The sequence below is a fragment of the Mycena indigotica genome, assembly GCF_014461135.1.
Source record: "Mycena indigotica strain 171206Taipei chromosome Unknown Mind.scaff0001, whole genome shotgun sequence".
Classification (NCBI taxonomy): domain Eukaryota; kingdom Fungi; phylum Basidiomycota; class Agaricomycetes; order Agaricales; family Mycenaceae; genus Mycena; species Mycena indigotica.
The window spans coordinates 2,096,557-2,123,118 of NW_023503000.1; the positions used below are offsets into that span (position 1 = coordinate 2,096,557).

Sequence of the window (26,562 nt, forward strand, 5' to 3'; positions counted from 1 at the left end):
TTCATTTTTTGCCTCTGTACTTCATGAATGTAGCCTTAATACCCTTGCCAGCCTTGATGTCCTCCATGCAAAGTTGGTCAATGGCTCTCCCCTGTTCTGCTGTGTCTGCGACTATAACCTCCATTTCCTGAGGGACACACACTACTCCATCTTCATCAGCGACGATGTAGTCGCCAGGGCGAACGGTGACTGGCGGGAAGTCGCTGTTATCGGGAGGACTGATAACTAGGGGGACGTTGATGGCGACTGGTCGAGTGAAAGGTGACTGGCCAAGGGTCGAGTGGCCGCGTGCATAAACTGGGAATTTCAGTTCGCGTTGTTCTGCCAAGTCTCTGAAGCGACCCGAGATGACCACCCCCACAGCCGACCTCGCAATTGCCCCAGCAGACATCAGGCCGCCCCACGCTGCATTTTGCGCCTCTGTTTGGTTATTTTGAAATACTTCATTGAGCACGCGAATCAGAAGAAACGAAGGCACGAATTACGTGGAGGTACGTCAATAACGATAGCCGCCCCAGCAGGTACCGTATCGACGAAATGTTCCGAGAGTGGCGGGGAGTCGTGACTGGCAAGCGCCATCTGGACAGTGTAGGCAGAGGCACAGATTTTACCCTCAGACCTGAGCGTTATTCCAGGAATGAAACCGCCAGATTTAGAGCCAAGTTTAATGAGTGCATCAGACAGCTCGCAGGTCGTGAACGATATAAGTCGGGAAGACATTGGAACTCATCACGTGGTTTACCGCCGCCTAGATATACCATTTTCTCGAGCGGGCACACACGGAAAGCCATGCTTATCACGTGCATTACTTCACAAGATCTGCGGAGATAACGGGATCTTCGAACATTGCAAGTCCATATGGATAATTAACTAGCTATTGACCGAATTAACCTCCGCTGCTGCTCGATGACGAAACTCCGAACGGGGAGTGACGAGAACCTGGTTTTCGTCGTGCTTGTGGCGTTGGCGGCAATGGGCGGATTCCATGGGTGATGCCGTGTTGGTGTTGGTAAACGGGTAAAGGTGTCGCTGGAGGGCTGGAGGATAGGCCATAGGCGGCATATGCGTCAAATGAGCTATTCGACACGCTCCCCATTAGAGTTTGAGACATGGATCGCTTCGGAGGGGTGCTCTGCCCGTCAGAGAGCTTGCTCCCAACAAACAAGGACGGTCGGGGACGTTTGCGCATATACTTGCGATGCTTTTGCCAAGCCGAAAAGAAACTCGACACCAAAAGAAATAAAAAGACTAGAAGTCGCTCTCAGCTAGTCTATCAGAGATAGAAAGGGAACGCGACTTGCATCCTCCTATGGCATAGCCAACGTATTTTCCAATGTTGCTTTTGGCCTTGTGTGGACTAGAAGACGACGGAAGAGCGCTGGGTCCAATGCGGGCTGAAGAGGATCGCATGGGAGAGCCGCTCTTGGAATTTCCTGCGCCAATAATGTGGCTGTTTGTCGTGAAGGTCGTACTGGTCGTGTCTAGAGGTGTCTCATGGCTCGCGCTTGCTGAAGCAACAATGGGAATGGTGGTCAAGACCTGGGTGATCGTGGTATAAACAGCTAAAGCCCGATTGTAAGCTACACACATCAGCAAAAAAGGAAAATTCATACCGGTCGAGACTGCGGTGGCCGATGCATGCGTTGAAGGTTGGGCCAACACGCTGGTTATCACGACTGGGAGTGGTCAACAGAAGAATAACGCGCGAAAAATACTTAGCAGCCACCTGTTGACGTTAGAGGAGGTGCAACAACGGTCGCAGGAACGGATTCGGGTATGAAAATGGCTGAAGACGAATGAGTGGACACGCGACAAGGGGGAGCAAAGGCAGACTAGTCGGAGAAATTGAAACGATGGTGGGCAAGTCGTCGACTGCTCTTGACTGACTATGGGGAGTATCGCGTTTGGCGGCCAGAATGTCGATGAGAGGCATTGCTGGCCCTCCTGGGGAGGTGGTGGACGGAATAAAAGCGAGCCGAAAAGCATTGACCGCGGGGCCTGGCTTAGTATGGGAGATGGGTCTGCTGAGTTAAGCTTACAAGGAACACGATGAGGTAAGAGCCAAAAGAAGCAATTATTGATACAGAGAAGACGATACATACGGAAATAAGGCTACAGGTGAGGGTCGAATAGCTACAGTATAACTTCGAGTCGGCTTATTCAGATGCCGGATTGGGTTCCCCGCTGCCCTCGCGGGTAAGTTGGTGGACGATTCGAACATGGCGTCGCATGTTGCTTCGTACACTGAAGGCACGACCACAACTCTCTTCAGGGCAAATATATGCTGCAAAAAATTAGTCAAGAGAATACCGATAATGAATCGTCTCACGTTTGTCGTTGGTATGAACCGTCAGATGGATTTTCAGTCCACTTGGACGATTGAACCGCTTATTGCAGTAAGGGCACTGATGCCTCGCAGCAGCAGAAGAAGAGGGTGGTCGAGTGGCATAGAACGGATTTTGGGGAACGGTCTGGTGGTAAGAGGGTGTTGTGCGGTATGGACCAAGTTGGGGAGCACTGCTCGGCCTATATGGCATCCGGGTAGCATCGTAGTGAGACGAAGTGCTCGAATAACTGCTAGTAGATGACATGGTGTCGCGTCCAGGGTCTGATTCTGGCGAAAGTCGGTCCATAATGTAAGAGTCTGACATATAAGAAGGCATCCGATAGTAGTCGTTCGGTTGTGGTTGTGGTTGAGGGGGGTACGCATATTGGCGCGTTTGCATCTCCCATGAGAGTCCATTGTCGAGAGGAGGAAGGGTCAAAGAGGGTCTGCGGTAAACTGGGGCAGCGACAGCTGCGACAGGAGCACCGTCTGAAACAAGAAGATGAGCTGATGGCCAAGATCAATGTCCAAGCGACCTACCGAAAATACGACCGATCGAGGGAAGAGTTGGGCGGTCTTCAATGGACTTGTACGAGTGGTACATTTTTTCTTATGGAGGAGAGAATGGGTCAGGTAGTTTGCAATGTAATCTTCTTTATACGGATGGGTTTTTGCACTGCCCTCGTAAGCGAGAGCTCTGACAATCACGACCATCATCGTCGCCCACGCGAGAAAGCCCTAACGAGGGTCTCCTAGAGATGCGCATAGAATTACGAGAAGGCGTGTTACCACACAACGTGCCAATGCAGTGCTCTATACCACCCTCTCACACACCGTTTCACCCGATCCGCTCCCGTTAATCGTCAAGTCAAGTCCAGCCGGTCAACTCTACTCCGAACCATATCGCCATCTTTTGCCAGAACTCCTCTCGTGCCTGGTCCACGGCAGTCCCAAACTCGAGTCGACAAAATTCACACGCTCGCATAACTGGTCCTTGGCCGCTATCTCGTGTTTGCATTAACTCGGAATCCAACATCGCAAATAGAGGATCAGAGCTTCGGTGGGTAACCCCATTCACATCACGCAGGATTTCGAAGGTAACGTTTTCAAATGCCGCTTGACAGACCCGTCCGTGACCTACATCTTGGAACTGCCGGTGAAGGCAATTGCTCGACGGTTCCCGCCCCTCTAGCTCGTTGACGATGAATGTTGACAAAAACCGCGAAGCGTGTTCTCTTCCCTTCAAAAGATGCATCAAGTCCCCCTGCGCTAGTTGGTGCAAGACGCCTTGGGAATCAATGTGACCGGCCGTGGTTTCACTAACTGGAGAACGCGACAGATCATAGAATGCAGAAGGCAGAAGTTCTGGCGCGTTTATCGCGCGAGCAAGATTAATCACGAGACTGTTTTTTATTTTCAGACACGGTCAAGCACAAGCCAAAACATACGTACATTGGGTGTGGGTAACGCGAACGCGCATTATATTGCCCGTTATGGGTAGCTTCAGCTTCGCGAATGTCCCATTGCGCGAGTCGTACTGGCCACTGGACACGTTGAAGCTCACGAAGAAGACTTGAACGCAGTTTGACTTCGTATTTGGTCGTCAGACGTAGCAGAGCACTGATGGCAGCAAAGTCAACAGAGTCAAGTTTGGAGTCAAAGCTATAGAAGAGAAAGAGATTGAGCCATTGAAAGGCGCGTCTTGCCAGCTTACAGAACGCCGTCGTACAACGCCGCCAGAAACAAGGCCATTTCTTGAGGAGTGTCTTGGAGAGCGAGAATAGGCCGGCCTTCGAGGCGAATAAGAGGGTCAAGAGACTTGGTCATCTGCTGGAGAGGCGTAGAATGGCGACAAAGGAGCCCTTTGTGAACGAGAAAGTAGACTTGTCCAGTGAGAATTGCAATATTTCCATCCGTGAAGCTGAGATCGGGATGTCGAGTGGGTTCAGACGTAGCAGTAGAGTGGTGTCTATTACTGGCGAGGTCGTCCATGGCTAGAGCGAAACAGGGTTTTCGGTTCAGCTACGAAGTAAAGCCGACGCTTGCCTCAGCTGTCACGCCGTAACGAGTGTCACACATTCAAAATGTCGACAACGACTGAGCCAGCGCCGAGTGTTCGCGTTGTACCCGGCGCACCTCCACCAAAAGAGGTCTCAAATAAAACCGCTCGTAAGAAGCGTAAAGCCAAGACAAAGGTGACCTTCGTTCTCATTTTTTCTTACTCTCTTCACCAACTAACGCCAACTCAGGCTGACGACGACGTGCTTGAATCATCTACCGCCGCTCTAATCGAAACCGCACCTTCAGCTACTGACATTCAAGATGGAGCCGTGGCTACTGAGCTTGTTGCTGAACCTACCACCGCTGAAGAACTAGTAGTCAAACCAAGTCCCATCGTTGACCTCATCTACAAAAGACTAAAAGCCACGTCGAAAAAGATTGTGAGTGGTATATTCCTATTGATATACACGCTTATTCAAGACTTTCAGGGCCGAATATCCACATATGCTGCGACTGACCTGGACAAACTCAACGATGACCAAAAGGCAACTCTGAAAACGCTCCCTGCCCTCGAAGCAGTCCAGAAGGAACTTACCGAAGTAAAGAAGGCCGTTGAGGTATCTTTTACGCTCTCCATGCAACTGGTCAGCGCTGACTTTCTTCGTGCAGACACACGAAGCACAACTGGCCGTCGAAGTAGCTCGGACGCGTCAACAAACAGAGAAAATCGAGGCCGAACGTGTTGCGACTGCTGTTGCAGAAGCAGAGGTGACTTTTCCTTGAGGAACGGTTACTTAAGTTGACTTGTGTTCCAGGACGCCGTTTTGGGCAAAGTATCTAACCTATTGAATTTCTTGCGTTTGCGTCCATTGCTTGCCTCAGGCGAGATTCCCTTTGGTCTTGAAAATGCCGAAGTTAGTGCTGTCTTCGCTGCTTCCGAGATCTTGTTGGGAGAAGCAAGTGAAGCGAAAGATGCCTTGGTGTCTGGTCTTTTGTTTGAAAAAGGAAGCTATGACGAAATTCCATGTGAGTTACTTTAGCTTTTCGATTCTGTGGTCGCTCACAACCGCCAGTTACTCGACTCTTGGAGATTACGCAGCTTTGCTTGAATCCTTTGGCAGCATCTCAGGAGTCGACGACAGAAACGGTTGAACAGAGTATCGATTCGGAGTCGATCGCGGCTCAGCCATTGGGTCTCTCTACCACAGGAAGCTTTGACTTCATGCAAGCGAGCGAATTGGAACCACCTTTCGAGGAGAATGCTGAATGGGTCGAACGCCCTGATGCTGAGCAGCAGGCAGTGCCAGAGCCTGTTAACGGACATGCTGACTCGGTGAGTAATTTTGCCTATTCACTTTTTGCACAAGTTTGCGACCCTGAATCGAGTTCCAGAGCAATGCTGCGATTGATTGGGCTGACGACGAAGGGGGTCTGCCCCCGATAGCTGGTTTACATGCCAAGTTCGGGACTTCTGGCTCTGCAACACCAGTCGTCGCTGATGATGACCTTCAAACCAATGGCCATACTGACTCTGTTGGGACGGAGCCAGCACCTCCAGTCGCTGCTTCGACTGAGGATGATGGATTCACAACAGCTCGCGGTCGTGGTCGAGCAAGGGGTGGTTTCCGTGGGGGAGATTTCAGAGGGGGAGATCGCGGGAACTTTAGGGGCGGATTCAGAGGTGGAGATCGTGGTTTCCGTGGAGGAGACCGCGGCCGTGGCGGTAAGAGCATGTTTTGACGATCATTTCTTTTCCTAACCCAGATATCAGGTTATCGTGGACGTGGTGATTGGAGAGGTGATGGTGAACGTGGCCGCGGGCGCGGGCGTGGGCGTGGCGACAGAGGAGGTCACGTTCCAGCTGCTACTACTGCTTGACAATATCTTGGACGTTAAATCAGAATTGCTCTTCGTGTGTTTTTCAAGGTCACGTGCGGATTCTCCTTGATCATGAACCTCAACTACTCTCTCTATCTTGTGACGGATCGACGCTTACTACCTCCCCACAAGACTTATTTGGAGTCTCTAGAACAAGTCACTCTTCTCTCTCCCATTCGACTGGGTCATTTCAACGATGTAGGCTCTCCAAGGCGGAGTAACTGTTGTGCAGCTCCGTGAAAAGGATGCTGATACTGCCGAGGTCAGTCCCCATGGTGTAGCTTGTGAAGTTGACTTTAATCATATAGTTCCTCCGCATTGCCCAAGAGACCAAGGCACTAACCGACAAATATAATATACCACTCATTATCAATGACCGAATTGATATTGCGGCTGCAGTCAACGCTTACGGTGTTCATCTCGGACAAACGGACATGCCAATCGCCATCGCCCGAAGACTTCTTCCCAGCGGGACAATCATCGGAATTTCATGCAACTCTGTTGAGGAAGTTCGTCAAGCCCGGGAGTCGGGTGCAGACTATGTTGGCCTGGGGGCTGTCTGGGACACGCAAACAAAGAAGCTGACAAAGAGCCCTATAGGAGTGCGGGGTCTTGGTCTTATGCTACGAGAGTTGGATGGTAGTGCTATCAAGGCGGTTGCCATCGGTATTTGCCTTCTTCTCGTTGCCTTCCTTCCTTCTTCTAATGTTTGCTGTCCCTAGGCGGCATCAAATCAACCAACTTGGTCATTCTTACTTATCGTCCAGTCAGATCGTAACCTTTCTTATTCCCGTGAATAGGCTCGACTACTGCACGGTTCAAGCTCAGACACCAATCATCGTCTTGATGGCGTCGCTGTCGTTTCCGACATAGTATCTTCCTCCAATCCTCTTCTTGCTGCCCGGAACCTCAAAGACATTTTTAACGCGTCTCTAACCCTCAATCCATTATTCTCGTCCAATGACGACATTCTTGATCGTGCCCTTCGTATCAGCGCCGCCGTCCGCAATACAAGACCCCTTGTCCATCAGGTTTGGACTTGTTGCTCCGGTCTCGCAGTTTGAATCGAAACGTTTAGATGACCAACATTGTGGTTTCACACCAAAGCGCTTCGATGACGCTCGCTTTGGGTGCTTCACCAATCATGGCCACCGCACCAGAAGAAATGGCCGATCTCTGCAAGATCAGCAATGCGTTACTGGTTAATATTGGAACTCTGATGACATCCACGTTAGAAGGGATGTTGAAAGGTGGCGTCTTTGCCAATGCATCCAAAATACCTGTGGTTTTGGACCCTGTTGGCGTTGGAGCGTCGGCTTTTCGCAGAGACAGCGTCAACAGTAAGAATACTGCCAATCATCTATGGTTTGGTATCTCACGAGTTACTTATAGAGCTGCTCGATCTATGGCAACCCGCCGTCATCAAAGGGAATGCCGGAGAACTGGCTGCCCTCGCGGGCTCTCAAGAAGCCGCTGGTCGCGGTGTTGACAGCGTCGGCGGTTTCGCAGACCCTTCCGAATTTGTGCGAAGACTAGCTAAAAAGGAACATTGTGTTATCGTTTTGACCGGCAAAACGGACTACATCTCTGATGGCGACCGAGTTGTTGCGATCCAGAACGGTGACCCGTTACTGGGCAGTATAACGGGCTCTGGGTGTATGCTTGGATCTTGCATCGCAGCATTTTGTGCCGCCACAAATCTAGGTGATGATGATAATGCTGCTAGACTGACTCGAAATGGCGATTTTTTGGCAGCGGCTGTTGGAGCGTATGTCCTCACCCGTTCTTGCCAGTGATAGCTATAGATACTGACTCCTTTGTAGGGTTTTGACGCTGACGGTCGCATCTGAGCTTGCCGCCAAGAAAGAACAAGTCCATGGAATCGGAACCTTTCTCCCAGCATTGATAGACGAAGTTAGCGTCCTAAGTCCAGATGTTGTTCGTAGACTAGCAAAAGTGGTACAAATCCAATAGCTATCATGTTAAAATACGAGAGAACGGCATAGCGTCGGTAGGCTGGAGCCAGTTCTTCGAATCGTATCCAGCGCTAGCTTCAATCATGTGGAACGTATAGGCAAAGCGGGTCTTCTCGGAAAAATTGTGCTCAGATTTGTGAAGTACACTTCCGTGAATCAAGACAAGGTCCCCTGCATGCGGGTCAGTGATCGAGGCAAAGTTGGATGTGCAATAACTTGAACCTGGTTGACACGTTTCAAGAATATAACGACTCTGTGAAGCCTGCAATTCCGCTGAGACACGGTCGGCCACTTCCTGGTCGACGAGAGGCTCAAACCCGGTACCGCCACCAGGAAGCCGAACGAAGCGTTTGGTGATGGGTGTGGAATGTGAGCCAGGGAGAAAGGACAGTGCGCCATTTGTGGCAGTACATTGCTCTAAGGCAATCCAAAACCCAAGTGCACTCGGAGGGTTGGTATACTGCCGTATTGTCAGCCCAGGGAGTAATTTTGCGTGGGTGGTACCAAAAAAGTTCTCCAAACAGTGATCAGCATACAACTGCGAGGCCGATACGAGATGACCTACGAGTCATTATGTTCTCCAACTGATGAAAGAAAGTGAGCTTCACGCTGTCGGCCAGCATTATATACCAGATAACACACCTTCACCACCTGGTTATGATGAGGATGTGTGCAAAACGGAACATGAAGCTGCTCACCGATTCGCGGCTGCTTGGTAATGACCATGGATTGAAGAGCTGTGAAGAGTAACAGTCCCCAATCAACGAGGCAGCCACGCTATCTGCCTACCTAACGGATCCTTGTGAAAACCGAGATCGCGGACCACAGTACGCATCCGCTCATTCTCAAGCGTCACCTTGTAGTATTCTGAGCAATTAGTGAGAGTAGTTGGCACCGCTTACTTTTCGAAATATGGGATCAAGCTCATGAAGCGCTAGAGGTTTCGTTTGAGCATTTTGGAGAAAGAGTTCGAGGCATGTCATCTCACCGTGACCAATTTTGTTCACTGCAAGCTCTTTGGGACGCGTTAACTTATGGTCGACGACTGCGTCTGCTTCAAGGAAGTACCGGCTGATCGAGAGTCAACGTCTGTTTGGATCTGACTCGAACGCATGCACACATTTTGTCGCCAGAATTCAGAAAATAGTCGTCACCAACATGGTCTTCATCCCCCGTTGTGAACCTGGTCTGAACTGGTGACAAATCGTTCTCTGAATGTGACAACTTAGGCACACCAGAGGGTGATCTTCGATGTTGAATTCGTTCAGCAGTTCTTTCGAACGAGCCAACATTGCGCCAACATCCTCTTGCGAGACAAAACCGCGGAGAACTAGGTATCCGTCGCGATAGAACTACGTGAATCAGTAAATAATTCCAGCACCTACAAAAATGCCAACACGGTCTTTCTGTTCAGGAGCAAGCATGATAACGATAACGTGACTCGAACGGCGCTGATGTCAGCGTACTCAGCAATTATTGCTCGTGGTATATACTTGCTGTTAAACTAGTGTGCAGACCCATCTTCATCCTCCGATAATGATTCTCCTCGAGCCAAACGTTGTTGGTAGTGCTCAATGCGACCTGAAACACCATCAACTTAGTAATCCAATGCAGTCAAACTTAGACCTCACTTTTGTGTATGCGATAATGTTCTTGCCACCCCTTCCATGGGTGATGGGAATGCTTCAGACTGATTGAGAAAGGGAAAAGAAAGGGAGCAAGAGGTAGGCGTACAATCTGCGCGAAAGCTTGAAATATCTTGTCCGAGGTGCCTTGAATTTCATTCAAGAAGTACTTGGCCTGGTTGTTGGTCAGATTTTCACCTTACTCCCTTTGAGTTTTGGACTGACTAGAATGATATCATCGCTACGACCATAGCGCAGTTTTTTCCCCGGTGGTTGCGCGACGGGAACGGGGGCATCAGGTCCCCTTTCGAGTTCGTGTTTGTGTCGGCGCCAAAACTTCATCCATGACGCCCGGGAGTGATGTGGGGCCTGATTGTCGGAGGTTAACAGAGAACATTTTGGACATTTAGCACTCCACTTTCGCTGCAACATCTTTCCAAAACGCAACCATATCGAGCTTTCCCTGAGACCTAAGTACTTATGTCAACCTTGAATCAAAGCATCAAACAAAGGGAATGACTTGCTTGCGATATGCCAGAAATCGAACTACAAACGTAATATCCTCGTCAGTAAAAGCGACTCCTTTCCCAGTAGTGCTGCGAAAGAGAGCGCGAGGCGGTGTTGGAGATCTGTCCCTTGACGGCGATACATCGACGGCCCCCAACGCATGAATGGAACCTCCGGGTAGTCGGACAGATGGCGGTGGTTCAACAACAACGGGAGTCTCTTGTTCTGCGGCGGTGTCTGGTGAATCAGCATTCATTTGATACCCACCCAGGCGGATTTGGTGCTTGTTGCAGTAACGTCGCCAAGAGTAGAAACTATGTGAGGTCGGCAAGAATCGTATTGACTGTCAAGGAGTATCATACGTGTGATGTGGTGCCTAGACGCTTTCAACCCCAGAAAAGAAAATAGAACAGAGAACCTACTTTGACTGCTATCCGCTCGCAAATTTCACGAAGACTTGCATATGTCAGACAATTGACGGATGCAATGGAAGGCTAACCTGAGGACGAGGCCGCTTTCGTGACAGTACTTGATGTATTTCTTCAAATAGACGACGTCGTCCGAAGTGAATAAGTTTCCGCCGTAGGTGCTCTTGACTACTCGGGTGGGAGGAGAGGGTGATCGTGCAGGGAGTCGGCTGTTAGCGACAAGAGAGGAAGCTGGAGGAGCGGGGGTGGCCTAGAGCAACTAAGAAAACCATTCGCCGGTTCAGAAAAGAAGCAAAGCTGACCACAGTCCTAGCGCGTTTGCGGCCCCTGGTTTTATCTGTTGGAGGCGTGGATGGACCGGCTTCCGGGCCTGAGTTCTCTTCCTCAATGAAGGTTGGTTGATAAGACGCAGCGAACTGGGGACAGTTTAGCTGATGGGCATTAGACATTCAGATTGCCTACGGTGTGTCCATAAAATGAACCATCCGCAGGCCAACCACTTGCGTCTTGTCGATACCGAGCATAATCATACGAAGACGTTGCACCATTGGGTTGAGGGTAAGAAGCCCAGTTTCGTTGGTCTTCATACTGACCGGTTGATTGAATACCATTCGTCGCAGTGATCTGGGGTTGTTCAGGCGGTGCCGGTTGCCATTGCTGAGCGGCAGCAGCCTGAACTTGGACTTGAAATGCGAAATGCTGGGGATGAGGTGCATGAATTGTGGGTTGTTGCTGTTGTTGTTCTGATGAAGTTGAATCCTGTGATTGACTGTGGTCAAGTTAAGATGCTGTTTTTTCTTCTTGATAGACAAAGAAAACCATACGGTTCCGTGCCATCAACCTTGCAGCCGCCCCAATTATGAGCAAATGTTTGAAGTTGACCAGCTTTGATGCACTCGCGTATCCAGCGGGCATCGAGAACGATTTTGCCCTTCTTGCTAGAGTATTGGTGGAATAGGTTTTGACCAGACTGTTTACGAGGGTCGACTAGATAGAGAGGAATTAATTGATGTCAAGATGATGCCCAAGTTGATGCGACCTAGAATGTAAGGGATGGCACTGTAGCCTGAGACCACTGTGCCGCCATGTTTCTTGGAGCATGAGCTGGATTGGTAAGCACTAATATGTAATACCTTGACGAGTTCAACGAGTTCTGAGCGATCTTCGACATGTTGGTGAATAAATATTTGGAGTGGAGAGCCAAAGATGATGTCGACAAAAAGATCTGAAAGGTCCTGGGCCATGAGGATACAGCAGGTGAGGACCCCAGATGCGGTGTGACTGTGACTGTCACAACACACGGATTCGGAGTGTTACCATCAATCACTCAGCCTGTGTGTTCTCTTCCGCCATCTCGACTATGGCCGCCACCGCTGGGCGCAAAAAGTCTATCATCTCCACAGCTGGTCTCCCTACCGATGCCCCCGTTGCCCATAACACCCTTCTCAACAAGCCCGCCTCAGTTTCGCTTTACCAACGATGTTCGGCCCTTCGAGCCAGGCTGATGCAAGTGCGCGGCTTCGGTTACTACTTTTCCCTCGCCTCCCCCGACAACCGCCAGTCGACCGACCCCGTCACCCAGCTATGGGACCTCTTCTCACTCGGCATTCCCCTCTGTTACATTTTCGATCAACTTCCCGAGGACGGCGGTTTCAATAAAATCAACCACTCCGACTTCAACCAAGAGCAGTATGAAGCCAACCCAGACCGCGCCCAGAAGCATGCTATCGCCCTCTTCGCCATGCAGATCCGTTCAGACAAGGTCGCATCAAACATTCCCGGATGTGAACTCTTCACAGTCACTGACCTCTGGAATCGTGATTCGACCGATGGCCTCGTCAAGGTGCGTTTCAACTGCCTCTTCGATGTCATTCACTGACTCCCATAGGTCGTCGAGACCGTGGCTGCTATCGTCAAACATTTGCCACCAGAGGCGTTTGAGACGTCTCCACCTTCTCCCGCTCTCCTAGCGTCACAAGATTCATATGCTGGCGAGCAAGTACCCGCTCCGCCAGCCAATGCTAAACAAACCGCTCGCATCAATGTCCTTCGTGAGATGGTCGATACGGAGCGAAAATACGTACAAGACCTCGAAGTGATGCAGGTGTGTCTTGAGTCATTCGAGCTATATCCAGCCATCTCACTCTCCTTTCCAGAAATATGCCGCTGCATTATCCCAGAGTAACCTGATTGACCAAGACACCATCCATCTCCTGTTCCCCAATCTCAACAAGTTGCTTAACTTCCAACGCAAGTTCCTCATCAAGTTAGAAGGAATCGCCGAACTCTCGTGGCCAGACCAGCGATGGGGCCAACCTTTCGTGCAGACCGTATGCTCTTTGTTCTCAATATGGGCACCACTTTATCTCACTGTCCTTTCCTTTCATAGGAGGAAGAGTTTATGTGCTATGAACCTTATGCCGCGAACTACACAAACGCCGCCGACCTTGTCTCTGCGAATGAACAGACCCTCGCTGTGAGTAAAGTTGGTCGACTTGGAAACCGAATGTGTGACATCGTGACAGGCGCTCAACCACCTTATCAATGTCAAAGGCCTTGATGCCTTCCTCATCAAGCCTATTCAGCGTATCTGCAAGTATCCTCTCTTGTTCGACGTGCGTATCCGCTCTCTGTCCTGTATCTGTCCGTTCATCACACGCCATTCCAGTCTCTCATCAAAGCTACATCCGCCGCCGAATATGCCTACTTTGACGAATTGGAGGCAGGGTCGCAAGCTGTTAAACGAATAGCCGACAAAATCAACGAAGCGCGACGTCGTGCCGAGAATGAACAGACCGTCAAGTCTCTTCAATCCCGCGTTGACGATTGGAAAGGCCATCATTTGGAAAACTTCGGCGAACTTCTACTTGATGATCTATTCGTGGTGACCAAATCCGACATCGACCGGGAGTATCATGTTTTCCTCTTCGAAAAGATCATTCTTTGTTGCAAGGAGGCTCTCGCGGCTCCTCCAGGCAAGAAGGTCAGCAAGAGCAACTCGATACTGAAGAAGCAGTCGGCCCCTCCCACCCTTTCTCTCCCCGGTGGTGTTGGACAACCCCAGCGACGAAATACTCCTCTTCTTCTCAAGGGTCGAATCTTCCTTGGCAACGTAACTCAGGCTGTCCCAGTGTCGCCCAGAACCTCTACCGGTCCGTAAAACCTTGTTTCACTTTGCCGGATACTCATTTCCGATCAATGCAGCTTCAGGCATTCCAACCCACTATCCTCTTGCAGTGTGGTGGAAAGGCGATGACGATCTTGAGTTCTTTACTCTCCGCTGTCGCACTGAAGATCAGAGGCGACAATGGGAAACCCAAATCAACCGGCTCATTCGTGAGTCTGCTCAGCGTCGGGCTTCTGAGCGTGGTATGTCGAAGATTGCCAACAGCACCAATCCGCGTCAGCCTTCGTTGTTTGCCACCGCTTCCCAGACATCAGGCTATATGTCTCAGGCCAACTATTCTACTCGTAGCCGCGGCGACAGCGTTTACAACCAAGCTCCACCAGCTGGCAATAACTTCTATGGTGGACCCCAAGGGTATCCACCATCGGACAACTTTGGCTTTGATCCTGATGAAGATGACCTTGAAGACTACCCACCTTCGAATTATCCCCCATCCGGACGAGGAACCCCTATGGGTAATCGCCGCATGAACGCACAGAGTCTGCCTCCTGAACACGACGCTATTCCAGGCTACGACCGACCACGTGCTGTCACAGAAGACACGAATGGTCCAGTTATGGCCCAATGGCGCAACAATAACCTCCCTCCCTCTGCCGCAGCCACCGTTCGTTCGCGGCAGAATCGTATCAATTCAAGTGCATCCAGCTATAGTCCATCTGAGAATGGCAGTATTGGAGCAGGCCAACGTCCCCGTCCCCCTCTTCGCAGTCAATTCAGCTCCACAAGACTTGGCTCTGACTTCCGTACTCCCGGTTTACCGCCAGCGCCATCACCTGCCCCATCATCAGCTCTTCCTCCGGCTCCCGCACCCATTATGAGTAGGTCACGGAGTGCAAGTCAACCTCAAGCATATGTTCCTCGCGCCGTACCCCCACCACTTCCAGTTAACAACAACAACAGCAATCAATGGAATAGTTCGAACAGGCGAGAGAGTGGTTCTAGTCAATCGACCGGCGACAACAGCTCTGATTATTCGCACTCGCCTAACAGTTCTTCACCAATCACTCCATTCGACTCGAGTGAATCTTCGTTGACTGGCTCGTCTATGCACAACGGAGCTGGCAGTCACTCACCGTACCCACCTGTCAAGATCAAAGTCTATTTCCACCAGGACATCTTCGTCATTCAGGTCCCTAGAATGACCGAATATGAAGACCTCGTTGAGAAAGTGGGACGGAAAATCCGGTTATGTGGCCCTCGTCGTGACGATGGCCCACTCCGGGTCAAATATCGAGATGAAGATGGTGACATGGTCTCATTAGGCTCAACAGAGGACGTGCAAATGGCTTTTGAGCACTATCGTCCTGGTGGACAGGTTACGCTCTACGTCACATGACCGTCATTGTCCTCTTGCTTTCACGACCCTGGCATTAATTCATTTTCAAATACTCTCGCAGCTCTTAATCTTGGGATCCTACCTGCACACGCTCGTTCCCGTTTCTGTATCAACACCCAATCACGATCCTTTCTGGCCTTTTCTGACCTTATCTATTCTTTCGGAGACGTCATCTAACTGTTATTTGGTTCTGTGGATTTCGTTTACTTCGCGTTACTGTTGAGGAGTTTCGCTCGCTGTAAACTGTACTAGAAAATGCATGCTCAGTGGAATGACAGCACGTGAGCGTGACCGGAAGTAAAACCTCTCTACACAATGCCTAATAGTCGTCGCAAATTAAAGAGACGCTTTAGCTCTGCATCTGTGGCAGACGTTTACTCTAGGCTACCTCAGCCATCCTTCAGTCCCGCCACAATAGACCGCCCTCATATATATGCCTCGCTTCCTCCATCACCTGTTTCGCGTTCACCACCAACTCCGCCTCTGACCCCCCTCACCGCCGTTTCTGGCATATCTTTATCAGACTCACAGCAACCAGTCCCATTCTCTATATGGGACTACCTACGCGAAGAACTACTTGCTACCGACTTCGACTCACACCAAGAACTCAAGTGGGACCGCGTCAGCAATTTTCTTCAAATACCATTAGCGATAGAAAAGGTGAGAATTGTCCGTAAAATGAAACATCTACTCTTTAAATTCTCAGATAATTGGCTTCGGCTTTGTCTTGTGTCTCGACTCATTCCTCTACACCTTTACGATTCTCCCCATCCGCTTCGCCCTTGCGTGGCCGAGACTCTTTCTCAATACGCTCTCAAGATCAGCACCCCCACTCCCCCCATCGCAGAAAGCGGACATCCTGCGAATGCTGTTACTCGTGGTTTCCGTCCTCATATTGACGCCTCTTACGGACGCGAGCAAAATTTACCATTTCATTCGTGGTCAAGAAACCATCAAGCTCTATGTCATCTTCAACGCTCTTGAAGTTAGTGTGTTCGTACCCAGGCAAAAGTAAATTAGCCAGCCTTGACCCTTTCAAGATTGGAGACAGGCTCTGCGCTTCAATTGGACAAGATGCGCGTTATGCTTTGCTCATACATCCATACCTCGTGGCTTACACTCTCTAGATCTTGGACTGCTTGTTTTCACGTTCCACCCTTGAGCCACTATCTCATAGGATTCCTGTGACATCCCACACCTTTCGTCCCTTACTCTTCTTTGTGTTGGCAACGCTGTACAATGGTGCGCGTGCAGTAATTTCCAAAAAAATACGTGAATAATAATAAAAAACTGGTCCAGTTGCACATTCTCTTGTGATGGTCTATCAACTCATCGCGTTAAACGTCGCTGTGAACTCTTATGACCATGCGCTTCTTACCCTCTTGGTGTCGAATCAGTTCGTCGAGATCAAAGGCAGCGTTTTCAAAAAGTTTGAGAAGGACAACCTCTTCCAGATTACTTGCGCAGGTGAATCCTGAGTTGATGCTGTTCCCTTGAGAGTAACCATAATCAGACATCGTTGAACGGTTCACTCTCGCTCTAATGTTGTTTGTTGTGGCTTTCAGGAACCTTATAGAGCTGAGCGGCTCAGAATTCAGCTTTACAGAAGGCTTTATCCTCCCCAAGAGCTTTGGCTGGGTCTGGGGCAACAATATTCTGTGGACAATCTCATATGTCAGTTTTCGCTGATTCCTTGTCGTGAACCCTAACTTGTCAGCAGCCTGTTTTGACTGTTCTGGTCTCTGAAATGCTCGTCGACTGGTTGAAGCACGCGTTCATTACCAAATTTAATCATATTCGGCCTTCCGTTTACGAGCGGTACACTGATGTCCTCTGTCGTGACCTGGCCAGCGGCAGTGCTGTAAACCGTCGTGGGGCTCGTAAGGTAAGCCTGACTTGTTGTCTTGGGCAAGTTCCGACATCATTACAGCACGCCTATGTTGATCAATCGCCTCTCGTCGCCCGACGCTTGGGCTTTGCATCGTTGCCTCTCGCAGTGCTCGCCATCCTCATTGGGTCGCAGTCCGTAGGCGTGGTACTCACCCTTCGCTCAGCCAGCTGGATGTCGTTGTCGAGCGCCGAGATTTTGCACTATCTCAAGTGGGCAACGATGACAGCCTTGTTCTGGCTTTGGTAACCAGCCCTTGGTCTAAACTCGATCTATGTGCTGATCTGTTTTCCAAGTTTTGTGGTGGTCAAAGTCATCCTTGGCGTTAACCTTTTAAGTTATGCAGCACGGCGCAAGGCAGGCATGGATGCTCGTGAAGTGGAGGACAAAGTGAATGACTTTGGTCGCGACCCGATCGGGGAAGGCCGAGAAGAACAAGTCAGTCTCTCGGAGGTTTATGACATTGTCTGACCAAGAGTTCTGCAGCGATATAACCGTGAACTTAAGACACTTCTCGACAATAAGCGGGACGACGCGCCAAGGTTACCTGACATGGGGGAACGGCGACCAGAAGGAGGAGGAGGTAAGAAGGAGAGAGTCAAATTAGAAGATCTCACGAGATTTACAATGGTGAAAAGAATATGGTAGAGTTGTCTTGATGGTATTTTACACGCCGAGCAAGTCCACGTCGCTGAAGTAGATGGTGTTTCTTCCCTGGCGGCTGCTTGCCAGCCGGGTATGGTCGCGATCAGCTCTGAGAGGTAGCCGCCTCCCCATATCGTCATAGAATGAATCTACGGGTTGCTTCTTCTGGAGAGGAACGTGGCTGTGAATGTCGGAAACGGTGAGTGGCTTGCGGCCTTTATAAACAGGTTTGGTCCATGACGATTCAGTGGCGACCGGCGCCGAAGCTTTCCCATTACTACGAAAAATCAACAATTTGCCACTTTACTGGTTGGGTGCACGGACCTGCGAAAGAGGTTTTTGACTTTGGTGGAAAGAGCGTTCATCAGTTTAGTTCAGATGTTGGGAGCTTGCAAGAAAGTCTGGTTTTATACCTACACGCTGTGACCCCTTCGTACAAAGCAGTATTCGAAGAATCCACTGAAGAAAGAAAAAAAAACGCTTGGATCAACGTGACCGCGTTATTCGGTAGACGGGTGATTCAACCTGAAAGCGTCAAAAGCGTCAACCAAAGCTTCATGGTGCCAACCATACCACTGATATACGACACGACTGTCCTTTCCTCTGAATGCTGGATCAGCTGCTGTCTGAGAATATGTAGATACGACTGCGTCTCCCAATGCGAGTTTTACGCCGACTTGATGCGCTGCTTGAGTGGCCAATCGGACGTCTTTCTCCATGAGCTCCACCTGAAGAATCATCAGCCTTCTGCCCTTCGCAGGAAACAAACAGACCTTGAAGCCACCTATATATCCTTTGCTCGTCGCTGCATCAGGGCACACACCAGGCACGGGGTTCATAACCTTGTTAACCCAGTTCGCGCCAGTGCCTTTATCGAAGGTGTCGCTGAGAAGTTTTGGTTCAATCCCAAGCTTCATTCCAATGGACATTGCCTCCGATAAGGCGATCGCGATGCAGCCACTCAAGTAGTTGTTGGAAAGTTTAGCAGCCAAGCCTAACCCCTTTCCTCCCATTGCGTTGACAGTCCTTCCCATGGTGGAGAGAATCGTCTGGATGACCGGGAAATATGGGTCCTCTGGAGCTATTCCGACCATGAACGTAATCGTGCCTTTGGCTGCCCCAGCCGTCCCTCCAGATACCGGCGCGTCAACAAAACAGGCCGCTTTTGCGGAAATGACTGCTGCGCCGACCTCCGAGGAGGTTTCGAGGTCAATTGTCGAGCTTTTCCTGCTTTGAGTACAGAGTTTACGACGAGGTGGAAGAAATACCAGTCAATAAATGTCTTGCCTATGATGTCTGCGGCCAAGATGCCAGATTCCTCATCCAGATATACCTGTCGAACGTGTTTACCTACCAAAGGCGGGTCAGCAGACACGTATTGTAGGATATTTGGGTTGACTGGCCCTCAGGGACGATGGTGAACACCCAATCCTGACGACATGTTAGCGTTTTCTTTTGAAAATGGGGCACCTACAGATTCGAGCGCGGTTTGTTTCGCGTTGGATGCTATTTTAACGCGCTCTGGTTCCTCACTCGCAAACTTTTCAAGGAGGGACTGTTCGATGTCATAGACCGTTAAAGTCGCGCTAGAATAATTAGCCAGTAGCTGCTTGGCCATAGGCCATCCCATGGCACCCAACCCAATCCATCCTAGTCGTTGAGGCGGTAACATGAGAGAATTTGCGAGGGAAGGTAGGCCGTGTGATTCTGGCGTGAAGCTTGAGCCGCGCAACTGACCATGGAACGGCCAAACGAGAATGCCCACCAGGAGTTGTACGATGCAGGTATGGAATACCGCCGCAAAGTCATGGTAGGCGACAGAGTTATTGCGTTTGCCAGGTTGACCTCACCACATTAGGGAGATGAATACGTCAACAATCAGCTTAAAAATGGCGTTTCCGAGTTTATGAGGCCAATGCAGCAGGTGAGCAGTGCGCTAGAAGCAGGCTCGAGTCCGACTCGACGGTAGTTGACGACAGAGGTTCGCATCTGTCGCATCTGGTTCTCTATCCGCTGAAGTCCATTAAGGTTGCCTGGGGTACCATATGGACTAGACGAAAGTGATCCCCTTGTTTAAGACGGCGCGGTATTAACCGTTCCACAGCCGGGTTGGAGCTCAAACAGCGAAGCTTAATCAATCTGGCTCTTCTAGCATCGCAAGGCAAATCGGAGGAGGTATCAATGAACAGCATGGCCAGTAACCCTCACTAACGCGACTAAGCTGGCTGGTCATGTTAGAGGTGCGATCATGAATGGGGCTACGGAGATGTGCGTACGTTGAACCCAGTAAGAGCAGCTAAAGCCAACCCACCAACAGTGAAATCCGCGAAACATTATTGCAAACGGCTGTGTACTGTGGTATACCCACAGGCATAACCAGTTTCCGCATAGCAGATGCTGCCATCGCGAAGATGAAAGCAAGCGGGGAATTTCCAGAGAGTAAATGAAGAATTTGTAGTTATCGTTGTAACACCGCGACCGTGACAGCTAAAAGTCCCTTGTTCTCGTTTCCCATATACCCGTGGCCATGGCCTCTCTTCACTCTCTTGCGTCGATCTGGTTTTCGCTTTGTGCAACCGTCCTCCTCGTCCGTGGCTATTACCTATTCCAGATTTCTCTCATTTCCTAGACATTTGTATCTGTATCCGCCCCAGTTTGGGCCAAAATCTATTTTTTACGCGCTGGGTCCGTCGTTTTTGGCGTCTGGGGATTCTCTGGAAGCCATGTCTCTGTCGGATACCGGTTTGACGCGGTGGCCAACTTCAAGTAGGTTGTAACGAGGTCTCGATTAGCACTTCCTGACCATACTTGAAGCCCTAGAACACTCGATACCCCACTCTTTCTCAATCTCACTCGTGCTCTCATCCTTCACCCAATCGCGGCCGGACTATCAGCTCTGTCTCTCATTTCGGGGCTGCCCATCTACAGTCGCATGGCGTCGTCTTCCACAGTGTGAACACTTTTTCGCCCCTTGGTTGATCTTCTCACTCGTCCAAAGTTTGTTCAGTGCTCTAGGCTCTGTCGTCTGCCTTCTCGCTTTCCTCTTCGATATGGTTCTATTTGGCGTGGCCCGTACCGCTCTAAAAAAGCAAAATATCGAAGCAGACTACGGCAACGCGTGTTGGTTGACCCTGGGCGGACTCGTCTCTCTCTCTTGCGTATTCGCTACCGCTTCGTGCGGTGTTATCGGTCGTTACCGGAAATCAAGGAGGACTCATCTGTGAATCTGTATCAACACCACTTACTTGTATTCTACTGTACTTGGGCTGCATCGTGCTAATGGGGTCTTTTTTTTGTCCAATGGCTCGCCAGTCTCAACTCCAAAAACCGCACCCCGCCTCTCTGCGAAGATAGGGCTCGTCTTTCGCACTGGGGTTTGCACTAGAAGCATTCGTTGAATAAACAGCAGCAGATTGACAGTGAAGAAAGCAAGGCCCTCACGGGTACATAGGACGAGTCGGTTCTCCATATTGATCTTCTGCCATTATGTAGGACCAATCGTCAACATTGAAACCCGACGGCGCCGTTGACCACATAGACAAAATGCTGGGGTCATCGCTAGTGCCAACACCAATGCCCGTTTGCAGCATCGTCTCATTGAGATTGCCTAGACCTTGGGAAATCTCCGTCAGGGAACACAAAGGGCGAGTCAGTGTTCAACAAATTATCGAGGTTGGGAAAGTTAGAATAAGACCACTGCCAGCAATGAATGTTAGCGTCGACTGTTACAGAATGGCCCAAGGCTTACGTCCTGAGCTGAATATGCTTCGTAGCCAGGCTGAGGCGAAGGGGGCACAACCGTCAACGCAGGCGGCTTCATATCGAGGAGAACTTCAAGGGTATCTCGAGCTCCAGCATCCATCAATCGCGTGAGGATGTCGCTAACGGATTGTCCAGAACCAGAGCTAGCGGTTCAATTCAAGAGTTACCTGTAACGTCCTGCTACCCGATGTCTACCGACGACATCATGTAAGAAACCCAACGCGAAAAAATCAAACAACGCACTGTTCTTCGCCTGACCGCAAAAGCTTCAGACACATCTCAACTTGCTCCAATTCTTTGACTGGATTGTAAGCGAAACCGGATCGCTTCCCGCTCCATGCGTTGAGCAGGAGGACAATGCCAGCCGTGAATGCCATTGTCTGCAAGTGGTGGGTATGACAACCGATGTTATCTTCAAGCCTACCAAGAAGAAGGATTCCAAGTGTTCGTTGCGTTTCAACAGCGCTTCGAAGATCCCGACGACAGAGCGTGCCGCACTGGTACATATAGCAAGGGAAGGGAGAGCCCCGGCTTTTGTGAGTTCGAGAGGAGCTGGAATGAATGGCCGATGAAGGAGGATCTGGACGTAGAAAAAGCCTGCCCAACCTTGATGAGCTGAAACATGATAACGACGAGGAAATTTTCATACGAGTGTGCAGTAGCGCTGACTGGTGGAAATGAATCTTGTCTTGACGCTCTGGGTCCCATTTTACTGAAGACTGTAAGACTGAGAGCGTGACGTTGAAGACCACCTACGATGGTCTGGAACCTGCGACAACCAAGAGTTGAGTGATGAATCGAACGCCATTATGCTCTGTGCGTCCGAGGGAGAGGAGACTTGACCAGAGAAGTCCCTTGGTTTCCGAGTAATGTACTAGAAAAAAGAGTTGAGCACAAACTACTTTGAGAAAGTCTGAAAAATGACAATGTTGCTCGTGACCGCAGCTTGAATTTCAAGTAATTTGATTAAATATATAAAATATGTCAGCTGCGAAGGTTTATTGCTGGGTTGCTCAAAATTGGTGTCCCAGAATTCGTCATCACACTCGATGGGATAGACTTGGTCAAAACTTGATTACGAATCAGTCATGACGAACACGATCCAAGGGTACTTGACACACTCTTGTTCATGCATCGCAATGGGTCGCCCTGTAGTGGTACCTGTGTCCCATTCTTGACATAACAAGACCCTAGAAACGCGCGATATCAGCGAATACTTGCTGGGAAATGTCATTGATTCACCAGAACACTCTCTTCCATCGCTCATTGTCGGCAGAGTTGGACAATGCATCCTTCCGCCGCCGATGAGCCCCAACATCTTGAGCCCGTCGTAAACCAAAGCCAATTTGATTCCAGCCGATCGCTGTTGATGAGAGGCCTTGAAGGTATATGCTTGATAGTGCTATTGTTTGTAGCTCATAGAGGTCTGGCTTGTAGATCAAGTTCTTGGGTAGAACGCGAACTTGATTATGCCATTTCCAGCCGGCGGTATGACGGAGGAAGGAGTTGTCGAGCAGCACATTAGGATCTTCTGAATGACGTGCTCCTAGAGCACAGACCATGAGTAACGTGGCTGCGAATCGATGATCCCGCAAGTGTAGCTCGTCTGCGACCTGGGTCTTTGGGAGGGTTGAAAGCTAAATTCTATCCAAACAAAACTTACGCGGAAAGTGGGTTGATGTAGAAGTGGGTAATATGGATGTATTCGCTGAGCCGGTCATATCAATGCGGTTTTTTAGGACAAAAGTAAAGCCTTGCCTCGAAATAGAGGTCGATTAGGGATGTCATGAGCGCGGGTTCCGGGAATTCATATTTGGGACTATCATCTCCCAAAGGCGGGTATATCCACTATGACATGATCAGAGAATTCAACAAGACGAGCAAGAAGTGCGTACAAAGGCGGGCTGCCAAAACTCCGTCCTCTTTTGTAGTCTTCGGGTAATCTCTGGTGCAATACCTGTGAGGTTACTTTGGAAGTTAAGCGCAACCTGGACGAGCTGAATTCCACTTGGATTGGCCTCAGTAATGCGAGACCATCCAGACTGCAGGCTAAGCACCTCGATTTGCCGAAAAATCGGTTCTTCTCTGGATCGAGCTGTAGCTTACTGAGGGTCTGCGCAATAGAGTCTGCATCATTTCGTGGAAGTGCTTCAACGGGATGTGGACGGAGAGGCTCTATATCCGTGTCGTTTTCTAAATGTTCCGTAAAATCTATTCCAGGAAGGAGCTGAATGATAACGTGAGCAAGGCCTGAGTCATTGATCTGAGTCTATTCACTGGACCTTGCGGAGCAATGCCTCCATCTTCTCGACGCGCTGTTCCAACGCCGCAACATAGCTACTCAACTGTTAGAAACGAGGCGCAAAGGAGCCGGGAAAACCTTTTGGCCGAAGATAAAGTCTTGTTATGTTTGTTGAGCAAGTGGTAACGGATAAAGATTCGAATTAGCTGCACCTTGAATATATCTGCATGAGTGCAGTCGATTCCGTTGCGAACACAGTGGCTACATCGAGTTCCTGGTTGTCCACCATCACCTTAGTTGGGTTAGGCAGGGTTTATAGAGGCACTAGAAGTCATACACCGAACTGGTTACAGTTCATTGAGCTGCCTGTTCAAATGTCAAGAACCACTTACTCACTCTTCCTCCGTTTGCAAAAGTCACAAGCACCTACAGAGGGCGGTTAATATTAGCCGTTGGTAGTATTCTTTAGATGGACCTAGTAGTCGACGCTTGGTGCGCGGTTCAGACATGGTCTTCAGTAAGAGAGTTCGGGCCGATGTGCGAAGTGATGAAGTTACACAGCCCCCGACGCGGTCAATAACATCTTGTGACGTTGTGACTCTACCCGACTCTAGCTTGGCAATGACAGTGCCTCACCTCTTCCTTGTTGACCATGAAAAGGATTAAAACAACAGTCTTGGGAGATGATGGGGTTGGGAAGGTAATCTTAAATAAATCCTCACACCTGGAATTTGAATAAAATTCAGACCTCGATGCTTTACTCTTACACGAGCAAGAAGTTTCCGGCGGATTATTGCCCCTCTGTGAGTTCACTTGCATCTCGGAGATTCTTATCCTGATCTGCAACCAGATTTTTTGCAGCTACGCGGAAAATGTCGTCGTAGACGGAGTGCCTTACAACCACGGACTATTCGATACGGCAGGTGGGTTCTGAATGAGCGTGATATCTGTTTCTGAAGCGTCGAATAGGGAGTGAAGAATATGATCGCCTGCGTCCGCTCAGTTATCCGCTTACCGATGTCTTTCTTGTCTGCTTCTCTGTCGAATCCTTCTCTTCCTTCGAGAGCTGTCGCACTAAATGGTTTCCCGAGGCTGAGCATCACTGTCCTGGAGTCCCCCTGATCCTAGTTGCGATGAAGACCGACCTTCGTGACAATGCTGAGACTGTCGAAAACCTGGCGAACGAACACCGTCGTCCTATTTCTGCAGAACAAGGTTTGCGTCTTTCGCGCGAGCTCAGCGCGTCAAGATATGTGGAATGCAGCGGCCTCACTCAAGAAGGATTGAAGGAACTGTTCGATGAGGTGCACTCTCCATTTTCAGCGAGTTTGAACGAATAACAATCTCTCCTTAGGCATTTGCAGCTGCAATAGAGGGGAAAGCAAAGCGAAAGTCACCTTCTCGGTGCACCATTCTATGATAGCAATACTTGGGGACAGTAGGTTTCCCAGGGTAATGCCTTTCTCCCTTATGAACCCATTGGTTAACTATTATATTCCAGGTATTGGGTATTGTACTATGGATACAGTTATTGTGTGCTCTTGAAAAAAAAGAGTCCGCGTCACGATCTCTACATGGCTCCCCACTCAAAACAACTGAAACAAAGTCACGGCAACCAACGCGAAGCATGTCTTCAACCAGCTGGAAGAGTATGAATCTGCATTGCCCGGCAGCCCAGGCAGCCCACCACCGCCACTACCAGTCGGTCGAGCGCCGCCAGTACCAGTACCAATCGGAGAGGCTCCACTTGTCTTTGGTGCCTCTGCGCCAATATACTGCTCGCCCAGATCATTGAGCTTGCCATCGTTGGTCAGCATCGCATCGAGTGAATTAATGTTGAGGTCTCCGACTCGCATAGTACCATACCAGGCATATCGCTCTACCCAGTCCTGCGAATCCATGAAGGCTTGTGTCTGATTCAGCAACAGGGCTATGTCTGGGGCGGTGCATTGCGGTCCGTTGTTGAAGTTCTGACATGCCCATTCGGTCACCCATATCGGGAGATTGAACGTCGAGTGGAAATCGTTGAGGTAGTTGATGAAATGTGTGGCGTTCACGTCATACCAGTCTATGCTGTTGCCTTAGCAGCGGACGTGAAGAGCTAAGAAACAAACTGACGCAACGCAATGAAGTCGACAGTGCAACCACCAGCGCAGGCTGTCAAGAAATCTTGAATCCACGTCTTTCCTGACGGTGCGCTCGATGGTGCTGGACTGCCTAATCTGATTCCCTGAGCGCGTAATGGCTCCAGATACGTTTTCCACATATCAGCACCTTGCTGAGGTGTCAGATTCGACTGGCCCTTTTCTTGCGGTCTTTTTGATAGCTAAAATGAGCTTTTGGCGTGTTGATCATAGTCAAGACACGTACTCATTCATGCCCAGTATCGCTGTCGGCTTTCTTGCCGCGATAGTCGCGTTGATGCCATTGTTTGGGTCGGTCCAGCCAGCGACGTCTTTTTGGCCCCAAAGCATGGGGACAAACTCGAGGTCGGTGTCTTCGCCAGATGAAAGCCCCCACGTATAATACCACGAGACCTTCCCTGTCTTCTGGAACTGAGCCATGTCTCCACCACCCGCTAGTCCGGCTTTAGAGGTGCTCGTTACGGTCGTTGCTCGTGAAGTTGGATGGGCTGAGATGAGAAGAGGAAAGAGAAATAGCAAACAGGTCGTTAGCGTTAAAGTCATGATGGGTTTGCCACTCATGCATCGTCTTGGCTGCTTTTATAGCCAACTGAGAGGTGGGGCGAGGCACAGATGTC

General features: G+C 49.9%; 13 protein-coding genes across 13 annotated transcripts; 5 read left to right on the plus strand and 8 right to left on the minus strand.

The window, feature by feature from the left end:
* Position 1: 1 nt before the first annotated feature.
* On the minus strand, positions 2-1,096 carry MIND_00054900 (uncharacterized protein; the record flags this gene model as incomplete). The annotated part of the gene is made up of 3 exons (XM_037357515.1): positions 2-420; positions 486-725; positions 940-1,096. The coding sequence occupies 3 exons, from the start codon at positions 1,094-1,096 to the stop codon at positions 2-4; spliced, it is 816 nt and encodes a 271-aa protein (XP_037225425.1).
* Positions 1,097-1,248: 152 nt separating this feature from the next.
* Positions 1,249-1,975, minus strand: MIND_00055000 (uncharacterized protein; the record flags this gene model as incomplete). Its single annotated transcript, XM_037357516.1, has 4 exons — positions 1,834-1,975; positions 1,727-1,786; positions 1,614-1,676; positions 1,249-1,562 (listed from the first exon to the last, which is right to left on the minus strand). The coding sequence occupies exons 1-4, from the start codon at positions 1,931-1,933 to the stop codon at positions 1,249-1,251; spliced, it is 537 nt and encodes a 178-aa protein (XP_037225426.1). The 5' UTR covers positions 1,934-1,975.
* A 181-nt stretch (positions 1,976-2,156) lies between these two features.
* On the minus strand, positions 2,157-2,930 carry MIND_00055100 (C2H2-type domain-containing protein; the record flags this gene model as incomplete). The annotated part of the gene is made up of 3 exons (XM_037357517.1): positions 2,157-2,284; positions 2,330-2,815; positions 2,867-2,930. The coding sequence occupies 3 exons, from the start codon at positions 2,928-2,930 to the stop codon at positions 2,157-2,159; spliced, it is 678 nt and encodes a 225-aa protein (XP_037225427.1).
* Positions 2,931-3,194: 264 nt separating this feature from the next.
* Positions 3,195-4,318, minus strand: MIND_00055200 (uncharacterized protein; the record flags this gene model as incomplete). Its single annotated transcript, XM_037357518.1, has 3 exons — positions 3,195-3,729; positions 3,779-3,988; positions 4,041-4,318. The coding sequence occupies 3 exons, from the start codon at positions 4,316-4,318 to the stop codon at positions 3,195-3,197; spliced, it is 1,023 nt and encodes a 340-aa protein (XP_037225428.1).
* Positions 4,319-4,410: 92 nt separating this feature from the next.
* Positions 4,411-8,179, plus strand: MIND_00055300 (TMP-TENI-domain-containing protein; the record flags this gene model as incomplete). The annotated part of the gene is made up of 17 exons (XM_037357519.1): positions 4,411-4,521; positions 4,576-4,767; positions 4,816-4,944; positions 4,997-5,095; positions 5,143-5,353; positions 5,401-5,660; positions 5,720-5,954; positions 5,995-6,050; positions 6,099-6,181; positions 6,229-6,361; positions 6,408-6,467; positions 6,514-6,871; positions 6,928-6,950; positions 7,006-7,236; positions 7,284-7,545; positions 7,598-7,973; positions 8,029-8,179. 17 exons carry the CDS (start codon positions 4,411-4,413, stop codon positions 8,177-8,179), a joined length of 2,970 nt encoding a protein of 989 aa, XP_037225429.1.
* Positions 8,180-8,182: 3 nt separating this feature from the next.
* Positions 8,183-12,009, minus strand: MIND_00055400 (Phytanoyl-CoA dioxygenase; the record flags this gene model as incomplete). The annotated part of the gene is made up of 22 exons (XM_037357520.1): positions 11,875-12,009; positions 11,781-11,832; positions 11,566-11,728; positions 11,204-11,510; positions 11,044-11,157; positions 10,813-10,991; positions 10,736-10,769; positions 10,676-10,689; positions 10,361-10,627; positions 10,032-10,110; positions 9,916-9,981; positions 9,417-9,533; positions 9,302-9,369; positions 9,170-9,252; positions 9,084-9,115; positions 8,971-9,037; positions 8,880-8,918; positions 8,824-8,832; positions 8,747-8,765; positions 8,686-8,695; positions 8,404-8,641; positions 8,183-8,352 (listed from the first exon to the last, which is right to left on the minus strand). Exons 1-22 carry the CDS (start codon positions 11,983-11,985, stop codon positions 8,183-8,185), a joined length of 2,238 nt encoding a protein of 745 aa, XP_037225430.1. The 5' UTR covers positions 11,986-12,009.
* Positions 12,010-12,101: 92 nt separating this feature from the next.
* MIND_00055500 (uncharacterized protein) lies at positions 12,102-15,264 on the plus strand (the record flags this gene model as incomplete). Its single annotated transcript, XM_037357521.1, has 7 exons — positions 12,102-12,584; positions 12,630-12,845; positions 12,898-13,071; positions 13,131-13,217; positions 13,267-13,356; positions 13,410-13,893; positions 13,946-15,264. The coding sequence occupies 7 exons, from the start codon at positions 12,102-12,104 to the stop codon at positions 15,262-15,264; spliced, it is 2,853 nt and encodes a 950-aa protein (XP_037225431.1).
* A 315-nt stretch (positions 15,265-15,579) lies between these two features.
* On the plus strand, positions 15,580-17,800 carry MIND_00055600 (uncharacterized protein; the record flags this gene model as incomplete). The annotated part of the gene is made up of 10 exons (XM_037357522.1): positions 15,580-15,924; positions 15,971-16,257; positions 16,305-16,344; positions 16,392-16,506; positions 16,564-16,731; positions 16,778-16,938; positions 16,985-17,149; positions 17,195-17,397; positions 17,449-17,590; positions 17,639-17,800. 10 exons carry the CDS (start codon positions 15,580-15,582, stop codon positions 17,798-17,800), a joined length of 1,788 nt encoding a protein of 595 aa, XP_037225432.1.
* A 497-nt stretch (positions 17,801-18,297) lies between these two features.
* MIND_00055700 (3-hydroxyisobutyrate dehydrogenase) lies at positions 18,298-19,469 on the minus strand (the record flags this gene model as incomplete). Its single annotated transcript, XM_037357523.1, has 6 exons — positions 18,298-18,322; positions 18,371-18,525; positions 18,571-19,018; positions 19,066-19,147; positions 19,201-19,228; positions 19,272-19,469. 6 exons carry the CDS (start codon positions 19,467-19,469, stop codon positions 18,298-18,300), a joined length of 936 nt encoding a protein of 311 aa, XP_037225433.1.
* An 855-nt stretch (positions 19,470-20,324) lies between these two features.
* MIND_00055800 (uncharacterized protein) lies at positions 20,325-21,021 on the plus strand (the record flags this gene model as incomplete). The annotated part of the gene is made up of 4 exons (XM_037357524.1): positions 20,325-20,384; positions 20,427-20,563; positions 20,612-20,749; positions 20,796-21,021. The coding sequence occupies 4 exons, from the start codon at positions 20,325-20,327 to the stop codon at positions 21,019-21,021; spliced, it is 561 nt and encodes a 186-aa protein (XP_037225434.1).
* A 370-nt stretch (positions 21,022-21,391) lies between these two features.
* On the minus strand, positions 21,392-24,091 carry MIND_00055900 (uncharacterized protein; the record flags this gene model as incomplete). The annotated part of the gene is made up of 15 exons (XM_037357525.1): positions 23,842-24,091; positions 23,617-23,786; positions 23,455-23,566; positions 23,318-23,407; positions 23,223-23,267; positions 22,802-23,178; positions 22,681-22,749; positions 22,485-22,629; positions 22,316-22,433; positions 22,209-22,271; positions 21,984-22,156; positions 21,803-21,939; positions 21,727-21,750; positions 21,546-21,678; positions 21,392-21,493 (listed from the first exon to the last, which is right to left on the minus strand). The coding sequence occupies exons 1-15, from the start codon at positions 23,860-23,862 to the stop codon at positions 21,392-21,394; spliced, it is 1,779 nt and encodes a 592-aa protein (XP_037225435.1). The 5' UTR covers positions 23,863-24,091.
* A 362-nt stretch (positions 24,092-24,453) lies between these two features.
* On the plus strand, positions 24,454-25,221 carry MIND_00056000 (Cell division control protein 42; the record flags this gene model as incomplete). Its single annotated transcript, XM_037357526.1, has 5 exons — positions 24,454-24,501; positions 24,548-24,604; positions 24,652-24,724; positions 24,771-25,105; positions 25,156-25,221. The coding sequence occupies 5 exons, from the start codon at positions 24,454-24,456 to the stop codon at positions 25,219-25,221; spliced, it is 579 nt and encodes a 192-aa protein (XP_037225436.1).
* A 166-nt stretch (positions 25,222-25,387) lies between these two features.
* On the minus strand, positions 25,388-26,488 carry MIND_00056100 (Glyco-hydro-cc domain-containing protein; the record flags this gene model as incomplete). Its single annotated transcript, XM_037357527.1, has 3 exons — positions 25,388-25,869; positions 25,920-26,116; positions 26,172-26,488. The coding sequence occupies 3 exons, from the start codon at positions 26,486-26,488 to the stop codon at positions 25,388-25,390; spliced, it is 996 nt and encodes a 331-aa protein (XP_037225437.1).
* Positions 26,489-26,562: the final 74 nt, after the last annotated feature.